Below are 20,800 nucleotides of genomic sequence, written 5' to 3'. Positions count from 1 at the left end.
ACATGCATTCGCTTTAAAGGTCGTCAGTCACTGATGAACATTAAACGGGCTGGAAAGCACGGTGATTGGCTTGATTGGAAAGCAAATAGTCGCCGCACCAATCAAACGCCGATCTTAATTATAAGCTTAAAAGGACCCGGTTATGTGTTATGTTATGAGATTTATGAACAATTTATTTTTCACCTTTGTTTATCGGTCTATAATTTCAAAATAAAATTTTAATAGATGTGATTTTTTTGGGTCATTCAAGCTATTTCTTTACTCAAACTGATACTTCTATATACAAACTCATACAAAAAGGAGAAAAATGGGAAAAACAATACCTAACAAGAAATGGTTTAATTTAAGTTCAATAGTCAAAAAAATAAAAACAAAAATAATAATTCAATTCTATACACACTCGTTTTTATATTAATTAATTTTTCTATATATCTAAAATATACTTTTTGGTGTACGCGCACTCTTTCGATCAAGGGGATCGTGAAAAAAACTGTTGAACATCGGCATACAAGCGTAATCGCAAACCATAGCATGTCAAAGCCCTAAACAAATCTGGTAAATCCTCTATAAGGTTTTACATGCGTTAGGCTAGGCTTTGTCCCCTGGAACTGTTTCCCTCTGAAAGTAGAAGATTCGTTCTATTACCCCTTCTCGGTCGAAACACAGTTTCTCGATCTCGGCCAGGCAAAATTTTCGATCGGAGCTTTTAAACCCTATAGGGTTTAAAAGGGTATATAGAGGTCGCAGTACCCGGAACAGTGCAGAGCGATATCTTTTATTAAAAATGATTTTTCCACCACCTGTCACCTACGTATAATCATTTTGCATTCCATCCATAAAAACGATTTGAATATTTCATACCTCCTTCGGGCTATTTCTTCTTACCCTTGATATTTGGGTTTTTGGGAGCTCTAGAACTTTTTGTAGGTTGCATATAACTTGGTACCGGTCTCGCTTTTTTATCTCCGTTGTTTGATGTCGAAGGGCCGGGAGATGAGAGACTAGCTTTCTTGCTATGTGATGAGCCTGACGCACTAAGGGTTGATGCTGAACTAGTCTTCTTGATATCCTAGAAAAAGAAGAAAATTATCTTCTTGAAAAAAAATTACTGATTAGGAATAACTCGATTTTTTATAGGAACCAGAAACATTTGGCTGAGGTTTTTTTTCCCGTGAATTTCAGGCCTAAAAAAATGTACTTAAAATGTTCTCACATGCATAAAATAAACACTTTTAGGAAAATATGGTTGTTCTTAATTGTTCTTTAGAGGTTATCACCTAAATTGAGTCCCATGTCCTCAAGAAATATACAAACGTTCCAATTTAGGAAAAGAAAAAAATATTTACTTTGGATTTCTTCCTTTGAATTTCTTGCGAGCTTTCCTGGAAAAAGAATTCGTACAAATTGAAGATGCTTGACGAAAGGTCAAATGTTGAATAAATAAAAATCAAGCAAATCGAAACAGCAATGAAAGACAGTTGAAGCATAAAAATTATACTTCTCTAAAAAACTTCACTTTTCTAATCAGCCTAGCTTTGCTAGAAATGTTTCATAGTATGAATTTTATGAGTCATTTTGTCCGGAAGAGACTACCGTCCATTGGCTAGAGGTTATTGTCATGTATGCCCGGGGGGGGGGGGCAGCCAAGCAAAATGACTGACGGGTATGTGCGGGCACTAAGGGTGTATTTTTCAAGGCATCCGAAATGCACTGTAAGGGTGGGTTTTTTGCCGCCTGCGCTGTAAGGGTAGAAAAATTTTTGAAAAATCTAGATATTTTGACCAAAAATGCTAGAATTTTGACCATTTTTTGCACGAAAAGGATAGAAAACTTTGGGGAAAATGCACTCTAAGGGTATGATTTTCACTGATTTTTGCTGCACTGTAAGGGTGCAATTTTAAAAGCCAATTTTTGGCCCGCACATACCGTCAGTCCGCAAACCCAGTGCCCCCCCGGGCATGTATATTATGGCAATTGTTGTGGGGTTGATTATCATAGATTATCACTCCTGCATTTTAGTTCTTCTTCCTATTTTCATTTTAAATCATTACTATGATCAAGACACTTAAATAAGAGAGTTTTTTTGCTTGTCATGTCTTTTTAAAACTCCGCTGTATCAGTGCCCTGGTATACGCAGTTGGGTTTCAAATGCAACCGGTGATCAGTGCACAGGTTAAAAATATTATCTTGTTGAGGATTTTCTAGGAGAAGAGAGAGGATTGTGAGAAACTTGAATAAATTAGTCGATTCATCCCCTCAATCTTAATCGTTTGACATTATTGAATGCTATGGCTAACAATAAGGTACAATTCAAAATTGTCAAGACGATAAAAGTTAGCGCAAACGTCAGAATTTTAAATTAAAGAAATGGAAGAAAAAATTTAAAAAGAACTAAAAAGAAATGACAAACTTGAATAATGTTACACTGGGAAAAAAAGACTTCGCAGTCAAACAAAGCGTTCAATTGATTCCGATTTCTACGTTTTTTTATATAGAATTAATAAAATTTCGATTTTGTGCTCGTTCATAACGTGAGTGGGGTTAAAATTTGTTACTTGAAAATTCTTAACATGATATAAATATATATTTTACCAAGAAAGTTTTATTTTACCAGTTAGAATAGCCTATGTCGACGGTGAGTTATCAATGAAGATAAGGAGTATGAATCTGTTCTTCGGGATATTTCTACGTATTTCATTGGTGATTCTGCCAAGCTGTTGTCGTTGTCAACAAATTAGGAGGCTTAGTACGTTGCAGACAAATAGCAGTGGTAAGACTTTTTAGATTTTAAATGATTTTTTATTCCTATTGATAATAATTTTACCTGCGAAGGTTTCAATCCATATTTTTAGTTTGAGCCAAAACATCGACAGTATAAATTGTTATTTAGCCCTTAAGTTAAGGCAAGAATTAAGTAAGTTCATAATAAATACGCACGGGTTACGCAATACCAAATTTATATATTCATTTCAAGTGAATTCAAGAGCCGCGTTTTATTTCAGTACAATATGGATTTGCAAATATGGTGGCCCATGTCAATCACATCCTTGATGTAACACCAATACAAGTTATTACAAGTAACATAACATCAAACTCGAATTGCATTGTACATTGTATCAATTTTGACACGTGTACCAGTACCAATGTTGTAGTACAGAACGCACTAGCCAGTGCTGGCCACCTTGAATGTCAACTACTGGGCACTGACCGTTTCAGAAATTCTACAAGTTTTGTTGAACAAATTGGATCGACACATTATGCTATCAGTGTGAGTTTATTATAAATTTCAATAACACATATAGCGGTTCCAGGGGGGGGGGGTCAGTGTACGAGAGGTGGTGGCGGCATGGGGTGGGTGGGTGTTTGGGAAAAAAGTTGTCACGAACTGTGTACTATAGTTTGTGGTGTAGGGTCCGAAATCGATTTAGATTTTTACTATAATGTGTACAAAACTTGGGTTTAGGGTCTAAAAGTGAATTTGCCTATTAATTCAAAGATTTTTTGCTTTTAATCTGTTTGGAATTACAGTTCAACTCGATATTTAAGGTGAACTTCTACGTATTTTCCCAAAATTTGGTAGGATACCATAAAGATTACAATTTTTGAGATTATTTGACTATGAAAAATTTTAAGCTCAAAATTACAAAGAGAACAACTTCTTTGATCGAGACTTTCAGTCCAGGGAAAGCGCGCATCAATTGTGCGTTTTTGAGTAGAAAGCATGAAATTTGGTACAGTGGTACCTTAGGGGGTAAGAAACATTTTAAGCCTCAGACCCACTTCCGGAACACCTGTATGTGTATTTTACAGACCGGAATGCCTCCCAGGCAAGAAAATTTTGTCTCAAAAACATGTCATATCATATACCGTTGGAAAGGTTTTTTCACACTGATTCTAAAAAACGTCACAACACATATCTGAAAATGGACTGGGTCCGAGTTATTGGCTACAGAAGTAATTTAAAGACCAGAATTGCTCTCGGGCAAAAAATTCTTTAACAACATATGGTATCATCATTATGACATAATACATTAGAAAGGTTTTTTTTACATTAATTAAAAAAAAACATCACAATACAAATTAAAAAATGGACTCTCAGCCAAAGTGATAGGTCATGAAGTAATTTACAGGCCAGAATAGCCGATTCCTCCTAACATTACTAACACACAATACTAAGCCAAAAGTGGAGAACTCAGTGAAAGTTTAACGTCAAATAAGAAATCTCAGAGTTCACTGATCAAACTATAATCAGTATGTATACAGTTGAGTTGACTTGAAATTATTCCTAAGTCATGATATTGTCAGACAGAATGCCTTTTGACTCCATGATCCTGACCTTAATTAATCTTACGTAGAGAGTCATGAAAATTGTGTAACTGTGTCTAATTTTAAAAATGTCTAGACCAAATAGAAAATATGAAACTTAAAAAAACAATTTCAAAATGAAAGTAGCGGAGACAGTTTATGACTCAGCACAGCCTCCTTGACATTTACAAAGTTCCGTGCATTTTAAGGATGTCTTTTTACACTTGCATCTACCTTTGCACCCTTTCTCTTTGTTACACCCACATTTTATTAGTTCTTGACAAATTTTTGAAGCTTCAGGTAAGGTTGTCCATTTGATCTCGTATTTGTTTTGATACTCTTTCCAACCCCAGTCTTCAGGTTTTGGTAGATTTTGAATGGCTACAACAACTTGACACCAATTAAAACCTCCTTGAAAAACAGTACGCTTAAAATACTGATATAAGGCATCTACTGTGGGCGGAATGCCTTCTAATGATCGACCTTTAGTAGCAAATAGATGTTTTCTCAGCTGGTTAACTTCGGTGTCGGTGCTTGTGCGATCATAAAGCAACACAACAAACCTCTGAATGGTTGGAAATGAAGATTCTAAGGTTTCGATTGATGGATTTTCAATTATTGTGAGAAGACCGGTTGTGAGATCACTAAATTTCTCCCAAGTATTCCAAGCATTTTTCTTTCCTCTTCCACTGAAGAATGAGACTTGGTTGCAGCCAGTTAAAGCGTGAAAGAGTGGAAGACATTTACTTTTAGCATTACCAAGACTCTGACAGATAGAATGGATTGGGATAAGATGATGATTTTTCCCAACACCGAATGAAATCCATAATTCTGTGATACCAAGCTGTGAGAAGACGCCAACAGCGATTGCAACAACGTCAGTATCAACGGTCCGTATACATATCTTTTGCATTCCAGAATTGCTTGCGTCCTTTGCGTGGAGGAACATCCTAGTGTCAGCTTCCTCGTGGTTACATGGTGACTAGAAGGTGCAGTCATGGTGATTAGAAATTGCTAAGTCATTGATAGTGCTGACTATTGTTTTCTTGGTATTCATTTTGATGGATTCATTTGCCAAAAAGCTGAAGAGTTCTTGCTTGTTTTTATCCACGCGTAGAAATGATTGCCAATTTCCCGGTATTCTTGTTTGTTCCAGCACCTTTCTGCGGGTCCCTTTGCCTAAAATAAAAATAAAGATAACATAAGATCTTTTATCTATAGCATTGTACCATTTTCTTCAAAAGACAGCAGATCTTTAGTTCAGGCCTGAATTTATCCTTGGAGAAGAATAGAAATAGTAGCTGAAAAGGAAAATCCCTACCTCGTTTTGTTCTGGCGGATAACTTCAGTGAATTTTCCAAAACCAGACATAAGTGCCAAAACATGGTCTGAAAATCGTGTTTGCATGCTTTCAGTTTGCTCATGATGATTGTTTTTTTCCGTGATGTCTTTCACTTTGTTAAAGGGTAAACCTTCTTCAAATTCGTTCACAATTCGAGCCAATTCAGGTCCAAAAACCATCCACTTTAATAACTGATGAGAGTCTTCTGTTAGACCAACAGCTCCTGGAAAAAAAATTTAAATTGAATTAGTCGACCGTTCCTTCAGTCTCCTTGAACTAAAAGATTGTATGACGATGTCTTAAACTGCTTTCACTAGTTGGCGAGTATAAGTCAATAAGATACTGGCTCTGTTTAAAAAACTAGTTTTATACCTCCGTCTCCTTTGACACATTTGTTGTTTTGTTCATGGGCATGGTCGATGCCGATGGAGGAAAATTTTCGTTTCGTTTTCGTGATGACGAATCGACCAGCTTCAAAATACTCGTTGACCATCGGGTTGGTTTGGGGCAAATCTAACATATCATATAAATGAATGGATAGCCAGCGAGCATAATTGGCATGATCCATTGCAAAAAACCATGGTAACAGCTTGCTGATGGGCTCTTTATAGAGGGTAAAGTCTGCACTCCTTATTATGGACCGAACAAATTCCAGCAGCAGCAATTCCAGTTTGAGCGTGGTTGACCAAAAGCGAAATTGAGGATATTGATCCTCTTGGGATTTTTTCCAGTCTTCAAACTTTTGCGGAACTTTCGTTTCATACCAATGTTCTTGATGTGCCTTGTTTAACAACATGTGGAGTACAGCAGCAGTAACTTCATGACCATAACGCGTTCGCTTGACGTGTGATGCGGTTAGAAACGATTCTGCTTTTCCCGAAGTAGCGATATCAGCCTCAGAAATAACATGACACCATCCAGCTTCTTCAAGCCAGTCACCTAGAACATACGATGATACAAATAGGAGCTGATCTACTCAATAAATTGTATCGTTTGGTCAGTGTAATGTCTCTTGAGTAATGTAAATTATGAAAAGCATACCGTAGTAATCACCCTGTTGTATCCGTTATTGTCGAATAGTATTGTAACGTTGTTATGTAGAATTGTCAACAGTATCGTCAACGTCATTGTCAAGTCGTACATATTTCTATGGAATTGAATATTAAAATTTTACAGAAACAGGGGCAATAAACATCAGAATACAGTAAGAGCTGAAAAGCCCTGGAAATAAGTTAAAAAACTGTCCTAAAATTACCGATTACTTTCATGAATGCCATTTCGATATGCAGTGGACCCATCATAGCTACAAACTTATCTTCACCGTATTCTTCTTTCCAATTCCATTGGACGAGTTTAGCGTTTGCGAAGAGTGGCTGGTCAAAGGCAATGACTGGCGACTGATCACCATTGAGATGTTGAACAGCCTGTTTGATAACGTCCATTCCATGTTTCATCATAGCAATCGATTTTGAATCATCAGGGAAGAGTGGTAGAAGGACGGAGATATCGGTTGGTCTATCTTCGGTTTGTTCAGCTGCATTGAATGCTGACCATGACATATTCTTTGATCGTGTTTCCTCATCGATATGAATCTCCTCCTCAACATGATTTAGCCATCTGAAATGAATGTTTGTTCGATTATGGTAAATTGTATAGTGTTTTACGATGAATGCTCTTTGGTGAATTAAATCTACTATTTACACAAAATGAAGACCGGAAATTCTGTAAATTGGAAAAAAAATTGGAAAAACTCTTAAAAACTTACTTTTTCTCTTGGGTGCCGCTCTTTTGATCAATGGGGCAGTCTTGAACGCCTGAATTATCCTTTGTTTCAGGATTTTTGTTGAAAGATGAAACTGGTGTCACCTCAGAGTACGATTTTGGTAGTTCAGCTAATTTTATCACCTTTCTCCAAAACAGTTCTTCTCAAATTGATGTCGTTATGTTGACTTTTTTTCCTTTGGAATAATGATATCGCTGTCCCATGAAACGACCCTTTTGATGTCGACGATGACGGATCGATATCCAAGTTATCTAAGGCACCATCAGTGAACACATCTTTCTTCAATACTCTTGGACATACAACTTTGTCTTCCTTATACTCTTTTAAAACGGTTGCGCTAAGAGAGTCCGTTATGCTAAGGACACGCTTGTAGGGCATTGAAAGTCCCAGTTCATTGAGTTCTTCTATGACCCCTTTATATTCATTACTCGTGACGTAGTTTTGACCATGAAGGAGTGTATCGATAAATGAATTAACAAAGTGAGGAAGAAATTCTTTTTGGCAGTCTGACGAAAAAGACCCTTTAAAGGGTTATAATCTTCGGAAAAGATTTCTCTTCGTAAAATTCTAGCAGCTTTTGATAAAGTAAATGCATCATCATCTAAAGTGTTTTCAAAGATTGTCTTGAGTACTACACCAAGCTCCTCATCAAAAACTAAATAGACATGCCTTCCTTCCTTTTTCGATTCGAAAAGATTTTCAAAGTGTGATAATAGTCTATTTTTGAATCTTGTTGAGTGAATCTTTCCGTTAACCCTTCCACCAAGATCAGATATCCGTAAAACTTTATCAAGTCGTCAAGCTTAAAAACGGCACTGTTATCTTCCTCAGCACAATCTGACATGTAAATCGTTAGCTCGACAAAAGCAGTGCATGAAATCTGGCTATCAACATCGCTGCCTCCTGATACCTGTTCGATTTCCTTCCCTTTTTTGTAAAACTTGATGAGACAATCAGAATGGTAAACCGACTCCCAAGCCATCATGTCTCTTTCAGTCAACTTGTTTATTATTTCCACATAAAAAGTTTTGCAATTTGTAGGACTCTGTTATTCAGTTTATAGGTAGACGCTTGATGTAGTCTCCCGGTTTCTTCGTGACAAAAAAACATGCGACTTTCTTATATTCGTTAGGCTGGTTAACTCTGTCACTTCTTCTTCGTTCCGCCGGTTGCTCGAATTGTATGTCATCTTTGGTATCCTTTAATTTGGACTGTGACTTTTCCAACCTCTCAAGTTTCAAACTACTGATCTTTCCTTTATTGATAATAAAATATATGCTTTGATCCTTAAAGTTTTCATCAGAAATATACAACTTTTCGAAAGGTAAACTTCTCAACTCGGCAAATCGTTGGAGACTCTCCAAGAGGTCTTTGTATGATTTAGTAGGATCATGCCCCTTCCTGACGATAGATGCTGGACATATGAGTTTCTCATTTGCTTGTTCGACTTGACACAAAATGCATAGCTCCCAATCAAGAAATGGACTTCGTTTTTTGTCATATTTGTATATTTTCATATCATTGTATTTTATTGCTGTAAATAAATAAGCATCAATTCTTTAATTTTGCAAAACCTTTTCCAATGTAATCGCAATCGTACAGTCAATCGTATCCTAAACAATGTCTTCTTAATGATATCTTTTAATTTAACACTAAATTTCAAAACATGAATTAACACACCAAAAGTTATTCTTTGCATATATGATGTTTTTATATGCTTGTCTAAGGCAAATATAATAAAATACAAATCAAAACATCTATTGTTTAAAATAAAATCAAGATTTTCTCGAATCTGATGAACTTGCAAATAAATTTGCTGTTCTAAACAAAATAAAAAGTGCTGATTTCTCATTACGTCATGCTTACATCATAATCATAAGTAAAGTGCTGAGCTCATGTTACGTTATGTTTCTTCTATTTTCTTATTATTCATCCGATTGGGTTTAAATAAGCGGCCCATAACTCGGACCCAGTCCATTTTCAGATATATGTTGTAATGTTTTTTAGAATCAGTGTGAAAAAACCTTTCCAACGGTATATCATATGACATGTTTTGGCGCAAATTAAAAAAAAAATTTTCAGGCAGCAGTCTGGTCTGTAAAATACTTCCGTAGCCCATAACTCGGACTCAGTCTATTTTCATCAGATATATGTTGTAATGTTTTTTAGAATCAGTGTGAAAAAACCTTTCCAACAGTATATGATATGACATATTTTGACGCAAGTAAAAAAAAAATTTTCAGGCAAGCAGTCTGGTCTGTAAAATACTTCCGTGGCCCATAACTCGGACCCAGTCCATTTTCAGACATATGTTGTGATGTTTTTTAGAACCAGTGTGAAAAAACCTTTCCAACGGTATATGATATAACATGACTTGGAGGCCTGGGACCTTATAAGGGAACATCAGTATAATTAAATTTAAGATTTTTGTGGGTTGTACCTTTCAGTAAAATAGGGGATATGTGGCATATTTAGCACTTTTCTGGGCAGTATGTACAATGTAGTTTAAAAGTGAAGCGTTGGGTACATTTATCTGGGTCTCAATGGGTAAGAAAATTTTCCAGGTACCGGGTGTTTCAAAAATAGTGTACAAGCTTGAAGCAAGGTTGTGAGAAAACTAAGAATGTTATAAATCTAGACTTTTCACCATCAGAAAGAGGAAAGGCTTAAATTTTGAGCTATTTTTTAATTTTAAAAAAGCGTTATATTTTAGAAAAATGAAGGGATCAAATTAACCAGACGGTGTCAATTGAACGAATCGAACGCCGAATCAATCGAATCGAATCGTAATCGAATATTACTCCGGATTTGCCGTTCGTTTGCTTCGATTAAATTGGATTGTATTCGATTATATTCGCTCGCATAAATCGCTCTCGTCTTGTGTGGTACTGCGCACTTGCTCTTATCTGATTTTCCAATGGCATATTGGCAGCCGCCCGCGCTAAAGTTCTAAAGCTCTAGAGGAGTGGGCTAATTTAATTGCAATCAATCTTATCGAACATTATCATAATCGAACTAATTAAACTAGTTGAACATAATCGAATCTCAATCGAACATAACTCGAACGCAATCGAGCACAATCGAATAATCGACCGTTCGATTGAGATTCATTGCATTCGACAATCAAATTGCAATTATTCGAGCGCGTTCGATTACATTCGATTGGTTTAATCGCTATTTTTGTTCGAACTTGTTCCATTGACACCGTCTGGAATTAAAGCTTATAAAACAGTGAAAAATAAGCTTTTCTGATACTTTGTTTAGCATCTAAAGATTCGATAGGGCCTTTCGAATGTTTTGATTATCAAAAGAATAAAAAAGAATCGTTAAAATCGAAAAATGTTAATTACAGTAATTAAAACTTTAAACTGACTGTATCGCATTACAACAAAAACACGCTCTTTTCTTGTACAAAAGAGAAAGACATAAAAATTTATCCTAACTTTTTTCTCAAAATTTTTTTTCTCGAATTTTCTTATAACTCTTGAACACGTGAAGCAAACTTAAAGTTTGATAGCTAAAAATTTAAGTCAGCCTTTCCTCTTTCTGATTGTGAAAATTACAACTTTCTTAGTTTTCATCCTATCTGAATTAAAACTTGTACACTTTTTTGAAACACCCGGTAGTATATTATTCATGAAGTACACATTTTTATACACTGGGGGGTTTGGAAATAAAAATTGATGAAATATTTTCAAGTTACATTTCTTGAGAAGTATGCACAAGACATGCAAAAAATGTAAAAAGTGGTTATCTTCACTTAACCTCTGAAAGGAATTTAACGCACGATGTGTTCTTCTTTTTAACTCTAATATTAAAATAATGATGTCCGCTAGATGAAAGTCTTCTCATTGCTTTTATAGCATGATTGTGAATGGGAAGAGACGTGCATCAATCCAAACCATAAATGTATACCACATTATGACAATGAAACTTATGAATGTCTATGTCCGTTTCAAACCTACGATGAACATTGCATGAATGAGCTAACAGGTATTGTACAATGGTCATTTTGAAGCATATTTTTTTAAATCTTTTGCCTGCAGATTCATTCCAGGGTCTTAAGCGAAACCTCAAAGGAAATCTTTTTGGAATTCAATATTAACATTTTTAAACTTTGACCAAAAAATATCAAAGAACAATGAATTTTTTTGTTAAAATTTGACCTTGGTTTAACCTTACTCTTGTCCATTGATGAGTCGATAAACTAAGAAGAAGTTTTTTTCCTCATTTTTCATCGTCATTTTCCAAATTTTTGCTGGATTATTTTATATTGGATAATGTTCCACTGTTGAATATCTTTTCAACAAGCATTAAAACGGCTATTTAATTCGAATTCTATCAAAAGTACTGTCGTTATTGTCTCTGCTGCAGATTTTTATTGTGACATATTTTATTCTTCTCTTTATTTTTAAAGAAAACATGGCAATCCACAAACCTGTACTGATGGCAAAGACGTATGGATCCAACTACGGTTCGCATTGTACTGATGGCGAATTCGGCCCAGGCTCCTCATTCTGTACCACAGGCGCTAGTAAAAATGAATGGATCCAAATCGATCTTGGTTCACGAAAAATTATCACATTCTTAATTTTACATAACCGACATACAGAAGATTTGAATTTATTAAGGCGCCTATCACAAACTGATATCAACGTCTTCGATAGTCCAGGCAACAATCAACGATTTTGTACACACATTGGGGATACTGTTACTTTGGTTTATTTTGCTCAATGCACTAAGCCTCTTTTAGCACGGTACGTAAAGTTGTCACAACTTGATATTGGATCGCGAAGATACATGAGTCTTGCTGAAATCATGGTTTATTAATTCCATAAGAAAAGAAGGAACACTATCGATTGCCTCAACCAACATAGTACTTAGAACTTAGATTTCATGCTCAAGTCTTTTTGGGAATGGAGTGGAGATTTAAATACACTAACAAATGTCGAAATAAATTTCTCTTTATTTCAAAATTTTGTCCAGAAAGATTATAAAGACGTAACTGAATTCTTTGAGTAAAGATGAAGATATAGAAGATATAGCGATAGTAGTAGTGCAATGACAATATTTAAAGCTCTACTCTCGGGTACCTAATAACCGAAGCAAAAGAAATATTTGAAGAAGAGTTCTTCAATTTACACCTGTTTTGGAGAGGTATTGAAGCTGTTTCTCTTGTAGCAGGTTTAATTCAGCTGAATCAATCATATTTAGATCGAACATTGATGCACCTAATATCTCATTACTATGACATGACGCAGTAGTGTAGTGTAGTGTAGAGTAGTGGTTATCAATCTTAACCACCGTCCAGGAGGTCGGAATTCGTTTCCCACTCGGTGCTGTGATTTACTTGGCAAGTACATGTACGTTCGCCCGGGCCAACCATGCCATGTGAGGGTAGAAAGAAACTGGTGACTGTGCTAGGTATAGATTCTACAATACATCGTGGACGAGGTAAAGGTACGATGCCCTTGCCCCCAGGTTATTCACGCCAGATTATCACACTTGATCTGAAAAACATTGTGTCACTGTCTCGCAAGTTGTCAGGCAGTTTAAACTAGTCTCGCTAGAATCTTACGCTGTAGTTTATACTAGCTGCCAACTTGCGAGACAGTGACACACAGTTTTTCAGATCAAGTGCGAAAATCAAAAAAGTCAGCAGTAAAATCTCAATACTATGATAACGAATAGTCTGTCAACCGTTCTTATTACCCGTTTATTACATATTAGCAATACACGTTATTTTTCATAAGAACAAACTGTATAAGAACATGAAGGCTTCGGTGGCCAAAATCTTAAGAGCAAGTTAAGAACATTTTAAGGCTTTTTGGGCTTTAAAACACCTGTTTTCTTAGGAAAATGGACAAAAATACTCAAAAATGCTGAAAATAAAAACATGTTAAGAACAATTTTAGGCTCGAAACCCGAAAAGTTAAGAATATCTGAAGGCTTCAAAATGTTCTTGTAAAAAACGTGTATTATTTGATTTATTATTTATAATTATTCAATTTTAAAAGGGAATCTAAAGTCTAGACACCAAGGTATATTTCAGCTCTTCATCCACTCAGCTCCAATTAACCAAATTGAGTCATTATCGATAGCTTCTTAGTGAAGATACAATCTTTTCATATGCGTTTAATCTATAACTGCCAATCTCACCTCTCCTCTACTATATTCTGTTTATATTATTATATTAATGCGTTAATTTTTTATCATTATTCTCAATTTAAAGGATTTTAGGTATGATTCGAAGACGAAATAATTATCCATTGTTTTACTCCATATTTAAAACTTCAGTGAAATATTTAATATATTTTCTATGGAATTTTCAACAGTTTACTACTGAAAAATGACATTTTATATGTAAATTCTAGTCATCATTTACTAATTTGATGCATAAGTAGCCATTTTTCAAATTTTGGCGTTATTAACGGCCCTAATTGGCGTAAGCCCAAAATTAGGCTGTGGCGTAATAAGGGCCGGTGTTAAATTAGGGCCGGCGTAAAAAGGGTCGATAAGGTATTACTTAACTTCGAGAAAATTCTAAGACTTGAAAAAGTTATTATTAAAAGTTATTATGGAATAGCCCTGCGATGAGACGTCATGTTATTTCAGTTTGATTAAAAGAAGAAAATAATTACCTAATGGAAAGAAGTTTTGACGAGATAAAATTTTGCCGAGATGCGAATTTCTTAAATCGTTGAAAATAACTTTTGCCAAATTTAATCACCTTTTAATCTGCGCAAGATTTTTTCTTAAAAAAATACCTTTATTTCTTCTTTTTTTCAGCTAAAAAAACTAACAAAATAACGTGTTGTTTGCCAAAATTCTTTCTCGCTAAATAAAAAAAAAATCGTAAATCACCAATAAATTCCGCCAAGTATTGGCCCGCGTTTGGCAAAATCTTTCCCGCCAAATTTTCCTCTAAAGGTATGTTATGATAATGAGTCGATGAGCTTGTAAATTTGTATTGAAACCCGCTGCATCCTTTAAAAAAAAATCATAATACCAAAAATAAATAAGACAAAACGTTACCAATTCAGCGATGGCTGTCAAAGGACCTTGTTCATTGTCGGTCGGGTCAGCATTTTGTTCGTTTGCATTGTTTTGTTGTTGGAGTAGTTGCTGCTCTTTTAACTGTTGCTCTTCTGCTAGCTAAAGAAATAAAAACTTGAAATTTTTTACACTTTGCATAATTTTCCCGAATTTCGAAAAGTCTCTGTTTACAATTGGAACTTTGTAAATATTTCAAAAAAGGACGACGAAAGACGACAAAGATCAGTGGCAATCAAACAGGATCAAAGTCTTTTCGTGCTCTTAGAGGGGATTTTACTTAACTAATTATCCCACAAAATTTTGAGGCGGCAAAGCCTCCTTTTATATCAATGGTTAAGACGTTTTTTTTTGAGACGTTTTTATTTGATACCTTTTTCTGTTCGATATTATATTCCTTCATCATTTCCAACACATTAATTGTTTTCGTACCGTTCATTTCTTGTTCGCCCTATAAAAAAAATATACACTTTTTCTATCAACTTTTACCAAATTCTTCCTCGCAGGAAGAGAACTCAAACTCTTCTTTGCAGGAAATTAAAAGAACCACAAAGTACGGTTCGTTAAATAAGTTAGACACCATTCCGTGTCTGATACTATTTATCGAACGCCTCTTATATATTGCCTCTGTGATGGATTAATGTTTTACTTTAAGTGCGAGAACTACTTCAACTTAAGTGAAGCTACTTTATCCACCACAATGCGATATTATCTTTAACTTTACAAAACAACACTCCTAACCACCAGTTTTTCGGTAATATAGTACCAAACAGTTGCTAGTACCGAGAGAAAAATTCATCTAATCGTAACAGACCGAAAAAAGACAAAATTTCCAAGAAAGACAACATCGCCTTTGGCACAGCCTAGTTTTCTATAGAACCAGTCGTTTTTGACGTGCCTCAGTTTTACAAACTTTTACAGTCCTTCAGTCCTGGTGAAAAAACTTTTTCCTGGAATTCTAGCTGTTATTGGGCCTTTTTATGATAAATAATAAAACACTTAATGTGTTATGAGCCATCATATACCATCCATTACCTTTATCCAAGGATGCGAGACAATTTCTTTAGAAGTTAAGCGATGAGCAGGGTCAACTTTCATCAATCCCTCCACCAATTCTTTAGCTATCGACAAAAATGTAAAATAAAATAATTTTAATTGTGCAATATCATTATGGGCAATGATCATTACAAAGAGACATTGTCTTGACACCATCAAAAACAATTACGGGAGTTGGTGATTAATTTAATTATGGTCTAAAAAGCCCATGATACTTAGAATGTTATACGGAAGATAACGCCATTCCCAAATTTTGATACATGACCCCTTTATATGATCAGAAAGGTCCCCAGAAAAAATTACATTTAATATATAAATATTATAACTTTGTGCCATAATTCATCGAATTCATGTTGGAATACTTGTCAATAGATTAAAATGTAAGACATTTGGTTTTATAAATTTTTCAGAACAACGGGATAAGGAGAGTGGAGGCAAAGTGGAGAATCATGATAAAAATAAAAAAGTATTTTAATGATACCAGCGGGTGAGACATTCTTCCAATTTTCATGAGAAAACTGGAGCTCTCCTTTCTTTATCAAATCGAAAAGATCTTCTTCGGAAAATGACATGAATGGTGGATTTCCAGTAATCCTGAGAAAAAAGAGTTATTAATATAGAGTTTTGGATTTCCTTTGTATGCCGCTTGCAATGGCATTTGTTATGTTCCTGATAAAGTTATTGAGCAGCGTCAGACTTTCAAGAGAAATGAGGACTGAAAATAAAGAAAGACACCAACAAACTCAGCAGTTTTAATATCAAGCTGCGGTATAAAGAATTCAGAGAAAATGCTTTTAAAAATTTTGAATAAGCTTACAGTTTGAAAAGTATGACACCAAGACTCCAAATATCACATTGTTGACTGTATCCATAGTTGGTTATCACTTCTGGCGCTGAAAAAGAAAAATAATGATATAAGAACACAGGAGTAGACACACGTCAAAGCGGCCATATCTCTGGTTCAAATTAAAACTTATTGTAAGCCTATAATGTTTATTAAACTAAGCAAAGTAATTAACTATAACAGAATGAACTAAATTTCTACATGTGTTGTAAAAACATACAAATTATATAAAAAACATTAGCCTTCGAAGACAAATAACTTAAGATGATCTTGAGAAATTCCAAATGCTTTGAAATATTTTCATGCTCATACAATTAATATAGAAGCCCTGTGTGCCCCTGATACGAAGTTCCGTTGGGAACTAAAAGCTAAGGAGATAACACAAAAAAATGAAATTAGAACTGAAAATATCATACCCATATAAATAGGTGTTCCCACCACTTGGTTCATCATGTAATCACTACCCGAACCACCACGTGTATATGACAATCCAAAATCTGTTAGCTGTAAGAAAAACATGTTGAGAATTTCATTGGCGTGAAACATGATGTGTTAAATTACCACAAGCGATTTGAAGTACAAATTAAATGGAACGTTCTTGAGACGTTCCTGAACATTCCATATCGTTCCTAGAACGTTCCTCAACGTTCTCTATCCTTTCTAAACGTTCCAGAACGTTTCTGAATTTTCAGGACGTTCCTAAACGCTCGCGAACGATCCTTTGTGTCCACTGAATGTTCAAGAAAGTTCTCTAGTCCTAGCGTTCATAGAAAGTTCCTCAACGTTCAAGAAAGTTCGTTTTACTGGAACGTTCCATTTCATTTGTATTTAAAGTTGCTTGTGATGACACATTAAAACCGTCTATCAATTGTCGTTGTTCAGTACTTCAACTCTTTAATTGAAATGTATATATGAAGAAGGTAGTACTGTATTAGGAATTTAAAGGAGACAGACACCTTAACATTAAAAGGTAGCTCATCTGTGGGTTCAGCCAGTAATATGTTATCCAATTTCAAATCACGATGTACGATGTCTGAAATAAAGGAAAAATGATGAGAACAATATCTGATAATGAACTGTTATTTTGGGATTCTTGAATGCATGGTGAGTAAGAATTAAGATGGAAGAAGCTTTCAGGGGTTTAGACACGTAGTAATTCAAAACAGATTTCATTGCTATGAAATTATACAATTAAACCAATCTAAATTCCCAAAAGGCAAACATTAACTCTAAAACAAAAGTACTTGAAATTCAAAATGTCTCATCGAGGACAACAATAAATTTATGCATCTCGAGAAGAGTGTATTGTATCAAGTAGAATGTCCTAAAAAAGGTTGGACAGCTTCAAACCAAAAGGTTGCTAAAAAGCAAGCAGAGTTAGCCTCTTTTATAAAAGGAATTTCAAAGAGTCTATGGTAACAACCACCACAATATAATAAAAAATAAAATTCTGATTGGTTCTACAGTATTTGACTAAAAATAACGTACCATTTTCATGGATGTATGCGATGGCATCTGCAAGTTGCTGCATGATTACCAACACATCCTGAATGGAAAAAAAAGAATTATACAGTAAAATAAATAGATAAATTCTAACTTTTGAATGAATACATATTGATATTTGACAATTTAAATTCAATTGAAAGTGAAAAAACTAAAAAACCGAAATTCCTAGAAAACCTACTTGTTCCAAAAAATATTTCCTTTCATTGAGCATTTCTTCCAATCCTCCATGAGAACATAATTCCATTACTAGATACATTTTCTAAAGGAAAAAAAAAGTAATGTGAATTTTTGGATAAAAAGATTCGTTGAAGAATCAGTTGATTTATTGACAAGCTTTGGAATCTAATCCATCCATCGTCACTTACCTTAAAGGAAGAAATTTGGCGGATGGTCAAAAAAGATTTTTCGGTGGTAATTTAATTTGGCCGATGGCAGAAAAAAAGTTAACTTTGGCATGGGTTTAATTTGGAAAGTAGCTTGAAAAATCAAATTTGGCCTTGAATTATTAAAAATTTGGCGAATGAAGGATATTTTGGCCAATAAATGCTACATAAGAAAAAAACCTGTTTCAAGTCCTGACAAAAGCATACAATTTGGAGGAGGGGTAAGATGATTTAAATTTAGTAAATTTTATACCAAATCCGCCAAATTAAAGTCCCTGCCAAAATTTCGTCCTACTGTAAGCTGTACTTATTTCAAGTTGTTACAAGTCATTTGCCTTGGCTGGATTCAAAATTTTGTATTAAAATTTCGTACATTCACATCTATAAAGTCAAAGAATTTTATCTTACCGTCTGTGTTTCCAGAACCTCCTCCAGGAAGATAATGTTTGGATGATCAACTTTTTTCATAATAGCAACTTCCCTTTCTAATAGTTTTACAGCAGCACTCCCAGCCTAAAATTAAAATCCATATAAATTGATATTATCAATATAACAATAACAATAAATATTTACTAGAATAGCTATGATTTTTTTTCCTACACTGTGCCACAAGTCTAGATGGTTAAAAAGTGGCAAGTGTAGCACCTGAAATTTAATACAACTTGTACATCCATATCTGTGAATACCCTAATGTAAAGATGTATCCTACACTTGTTTTCAATTTCAAAATTATGATATATTTATTATATGATTGTCCTGCACTATATTAAATGATGCTTTTGTTCAAGTAAATTTCTGTAGTATTACCTTTTCCTTATTAATAACTTTGACTGCAAATTTTTCTCCAGAATCGATTCTAATAGCCTCATTGACGGTGCCAAAACTACCTTTGCCAAGTAAGATGCCATAATCAAAGTGTTGTTCAAAATCTACATCATCATCTAATCTTGTATGTTTTACTTGTCTTGTGCTTTGGTTTTTGTATCTTAGTATGGGCATTTCCCATTAAACACAATTAGACATTCCCAGATGGTATGTCACAACAAATCAGATTTTCTCAAGTCAAGCAGCATAACATCTTAGATCTTGACTTTTATGAAGTTGATTTTCATTTTTAGCTGAAAAGAGAAAACATAAATTTGTAAGAAAAGCTTAAACCTGATCATAAAAAATATATGAATGATGAAGAATGTAACATTTATAATACTTTAAAATACTTAATAAAGTATATTAACACAGTTGTGAGAAAAAAAAGAATATATTTCGAGTTCAAACAAATTTTTTATACTCTCAAACCTCTAATAAATGTCTTAACTGGTGGAAAAATCAAGCCAAGTCTAATTAAAATAAAATGGTTAAAAGACGTTCAGGCTGAAATTCAGGGCCTTATTAGTATACAAGATACTTTCAAATCTAGAATTATTTATAAAGGCCCTATTACACAGAGAAATAGTGATCTATGATAAGAAAAAGACACATTGGTTCAATCCCAGAGGGGAGCACCTTGATCTTGATGGCCAACGGAGACATGACGTTGGAGTTTCAAAGGTGAACCCTATCAGATATGAATGCTTGGTAAATATTTGGGACCCTGTTAGAACGAGAATTTAAAAAAAATAGTGATCGAACAAGTTTCTTCAATTCCAAAACTTTGGATTTCCATTTTGATTGGTTTCAATTTACTAATTGTTTTAATCAAACAATGAGACACTTTCTAGCACAAAACATTGCAAATCCTTAGCAATGCAGAATATATATTGCAAATCAGTTGCTGCATACCAAAAAATCTAACCTGGGTATCCAGATTTACTAACTTTCAGACATACTCTGAGACAATTTAAAAAGGTCTAGTACAGTTTGAATAAAACATTTCCGCATAAATTCTGGTAACTCACATTAAGGGATCTTCTCAAAAATATTCGCTTAAATAATCGAATTAAGCAAAAAATTTGCTTAAATAATCGAAGTACCCCTGTCTCACAGCCTCGGTGGAACTTTTTTTTCTCAGTGGGGATATAAACTCCTATTGAAATCTCAATGGGGATAGAAATTCCTTTGTTCCAAGGTTGAAAATTTAAGTGGCAATGGTTTTAAAGTGCTATTTTTAAACAATGAATTTCGAATGGGGATGAAATAAAAGTTAATTTCTAAGTGGGGCTAAATTTCTAAGGTATTTTCCCACTGGGGAGAAATCTTTGTCAATCTTTCCAGTGGGGCTGGAGAGAGAAAGACTTAATTCAATTCTAAGATAATTTTTTGAAATGGTCCAAACCCTTCAGTGATTCGATTCAAAATTAGTTTTCTTTTCTTTGTAAATTAGGCCCATAATTTCTCTTTTCATTGCCACTGATTGTCAATCTTTCTCAAAGTTCATGGCCATACTCACTTAGAGAGTCTTTTGGACTTCTCAGTCACCGATCTGATCCAATCTTCTCTAACTCCAAACATTCACTTTTCTCAAGACATTCATTTTGAGTTGCTAGTGATTGGCAATAAACACAGGCGATAGACGAGAGGTTAACTTGAGC

General features: G+C 34.6%; 3 protein-coding genes across 3 annotated transcripts; 1 reads left to right on the top strand and 2 right to left on the bottom strand.

Annotated features, from left to right (window-relative positions):
• Positions 1 to 237: 237 nt before the first annotated feature.
• Positions 238 to 19,396, bottom strand: LOC136804000 (serine/threonine-protein kinase 33-like). Its single transcript, XM_067060738.1, has 13 exons — positions 19,080 to 19,396; positions 18,681 to 18,785; positions 18,068 to 18,148; positions 17,872 to 17,929; positions 17,340 to 17,416; positions 16,800 to 16,887; positions 16,357 to 16,432; positions 16,021 to 16,133; positions 15,519 to 15,604; positions 14,857 to 14,934; positions 14,466 to 14,585; positions 1,347 to 1,382; positions 238 to 1,069 (listed from the first exon to the last, which is right to left on the bottom strand). The coding sequence occupies exons 1-13, from the start codon at positions 19,269 to 19,271 to the stop codon at positions 872 to 874; spliced, it is 1,308 nt and encodes a 435-aa protein (XP_066916839.1). The 5' UTR covers positions 19,272 to 19,396; the 3' UTR covers positions 238 to 871.
• Positions 2,523 to 12,460, top strand: LOC136804010 (uncharacterized). Its single transcript, XM_067060752.1, has 4 exons — positions 2,523 to 2,770; positions 3,003 to 3,268; positions 11,294 to 11,423; positions 11,848 to 12,460. Exons 1-4 carry the CDS (start codon positions 2,647 to 2,649, stop codon positions 12,258 to 12,260), a joined length of 933 nt encoding a protein of 310 aa, XP_066916853.1. The 5' UTR covers positions 2,523 to 2,646; the 3' UTR covers positions 12,261 to 12,460.
• LOC136803913 (uncharacterized) lies at positions 6,121 to 7,528 on the bottom strand. The gene is made up of 4 exons (XM_067060635.1): positions 7,413 to 7,528; positions 6,903 to 7,264; positions 6,289 to 6,586; positions 6,121 to 6,160 (listed from the first exon to the last, which is right to left on the bottom strand). Exons 2-4 carry the CDS (start codon positions 7,204 to 7,206, stop codon positions 6,121 to 6,123), a joined length of 642 nt encoding a protein of 213 aa, XP_066916736.1. The 5' UTR covers positions 7,207 to 7,264; positions 7,413 to 7,528.
• Positions 19,397 to 20,800: the final 1,404 nt, after the last annotated feature.

This window comes from Clytia hemisphaerica, unplaced genomic scaffold, assembly GCF_902728285.1.
Source record: "Clytia hemisphaerica strain Z4C2 unplaced genomic scaffold, Clytia hemisphaerica genome assembly, whole genome shotgun sequence".
NCBI classification, from domain to species: domain Eukaryota; kingdom Metazoa; phylum Cnidaria; class Hydrozoa; order Leptothecata; family Clytiidae; genus Clytia; species Clytia hemisphaerica.
The sequence above is the reverse complement of the archived record's forward strand: the minus strand, read 5'-3'. Positions and strand labels throughout refer to the sequence as shown.

Excerpts from the sequence above, each read along its gene's own strand:
- LOC136804010 (XM_067060752.1), top strand. The coding sequence starts at position 2,647 with ATGAAGATAAGGAGTATGAATCTGTTCTTCGGGATATTTCTACGTATT. Across the intron at positions 2,771-3,002 it reads GTTGCAGACAAATAGCAGTG|TACAATATGGATTTGCAAAT; the intron begins GTAAGACTTTTT and ends GTTTTATTTCAG. Across the intron at positions 11,424-11,847 it reads TTGCATGAATGAGCTAACAG|AAAACATGGCAATCCACAAA; the intron begins GTATTGTACAAT and ends TTATTTTTAAAG.
- LOC136803913 (XM_067060635.1), bottom strand. The coding sequence starts at position 7,206 with ATGTCATGGTCAGCATTCAATGCAGCTGAACAAACCGAAGATAGACCA. Across the intron at positions 6,587-6,902 it reads GGCATTCATGAAAGTAATCG|GTGACTGGCTTGAAGAAGCT; the intron begins GTAATTTTAGGA and ends CGTATGTTCTAG. Across the intron at positions 6,161-6,288 it reads CTGCTGCTGGAATTTGTTCG|ATTTGCCCCAAACCAACCCG; the intron begins GTCCATAATAAG and ends ATGATATGTTAG.
- LOC136804000 (XM_067060738.1), bottom strand. The coding sequence starts at position 19,271 with ATGCCCATACTAAGATACAAAAACCAAAGCACAAGACAAGTAAAACAT. Across the intron at positions 16,134-16,356 it reads GGTGTCATACTTTTCAAACT|GATTACTGGAAATCCACCAT; the intron begins GTAAGCTTATTC and ends CTTTTTTCTCAG. Across the intron at positions 15,605-16,020 it reads GAAGAATGTCTCACCCGCTG|CTAAAGAATTGGTGGAGGGA; the intron begins GTATCATTAAAA and ends TTTTGTCGATAG.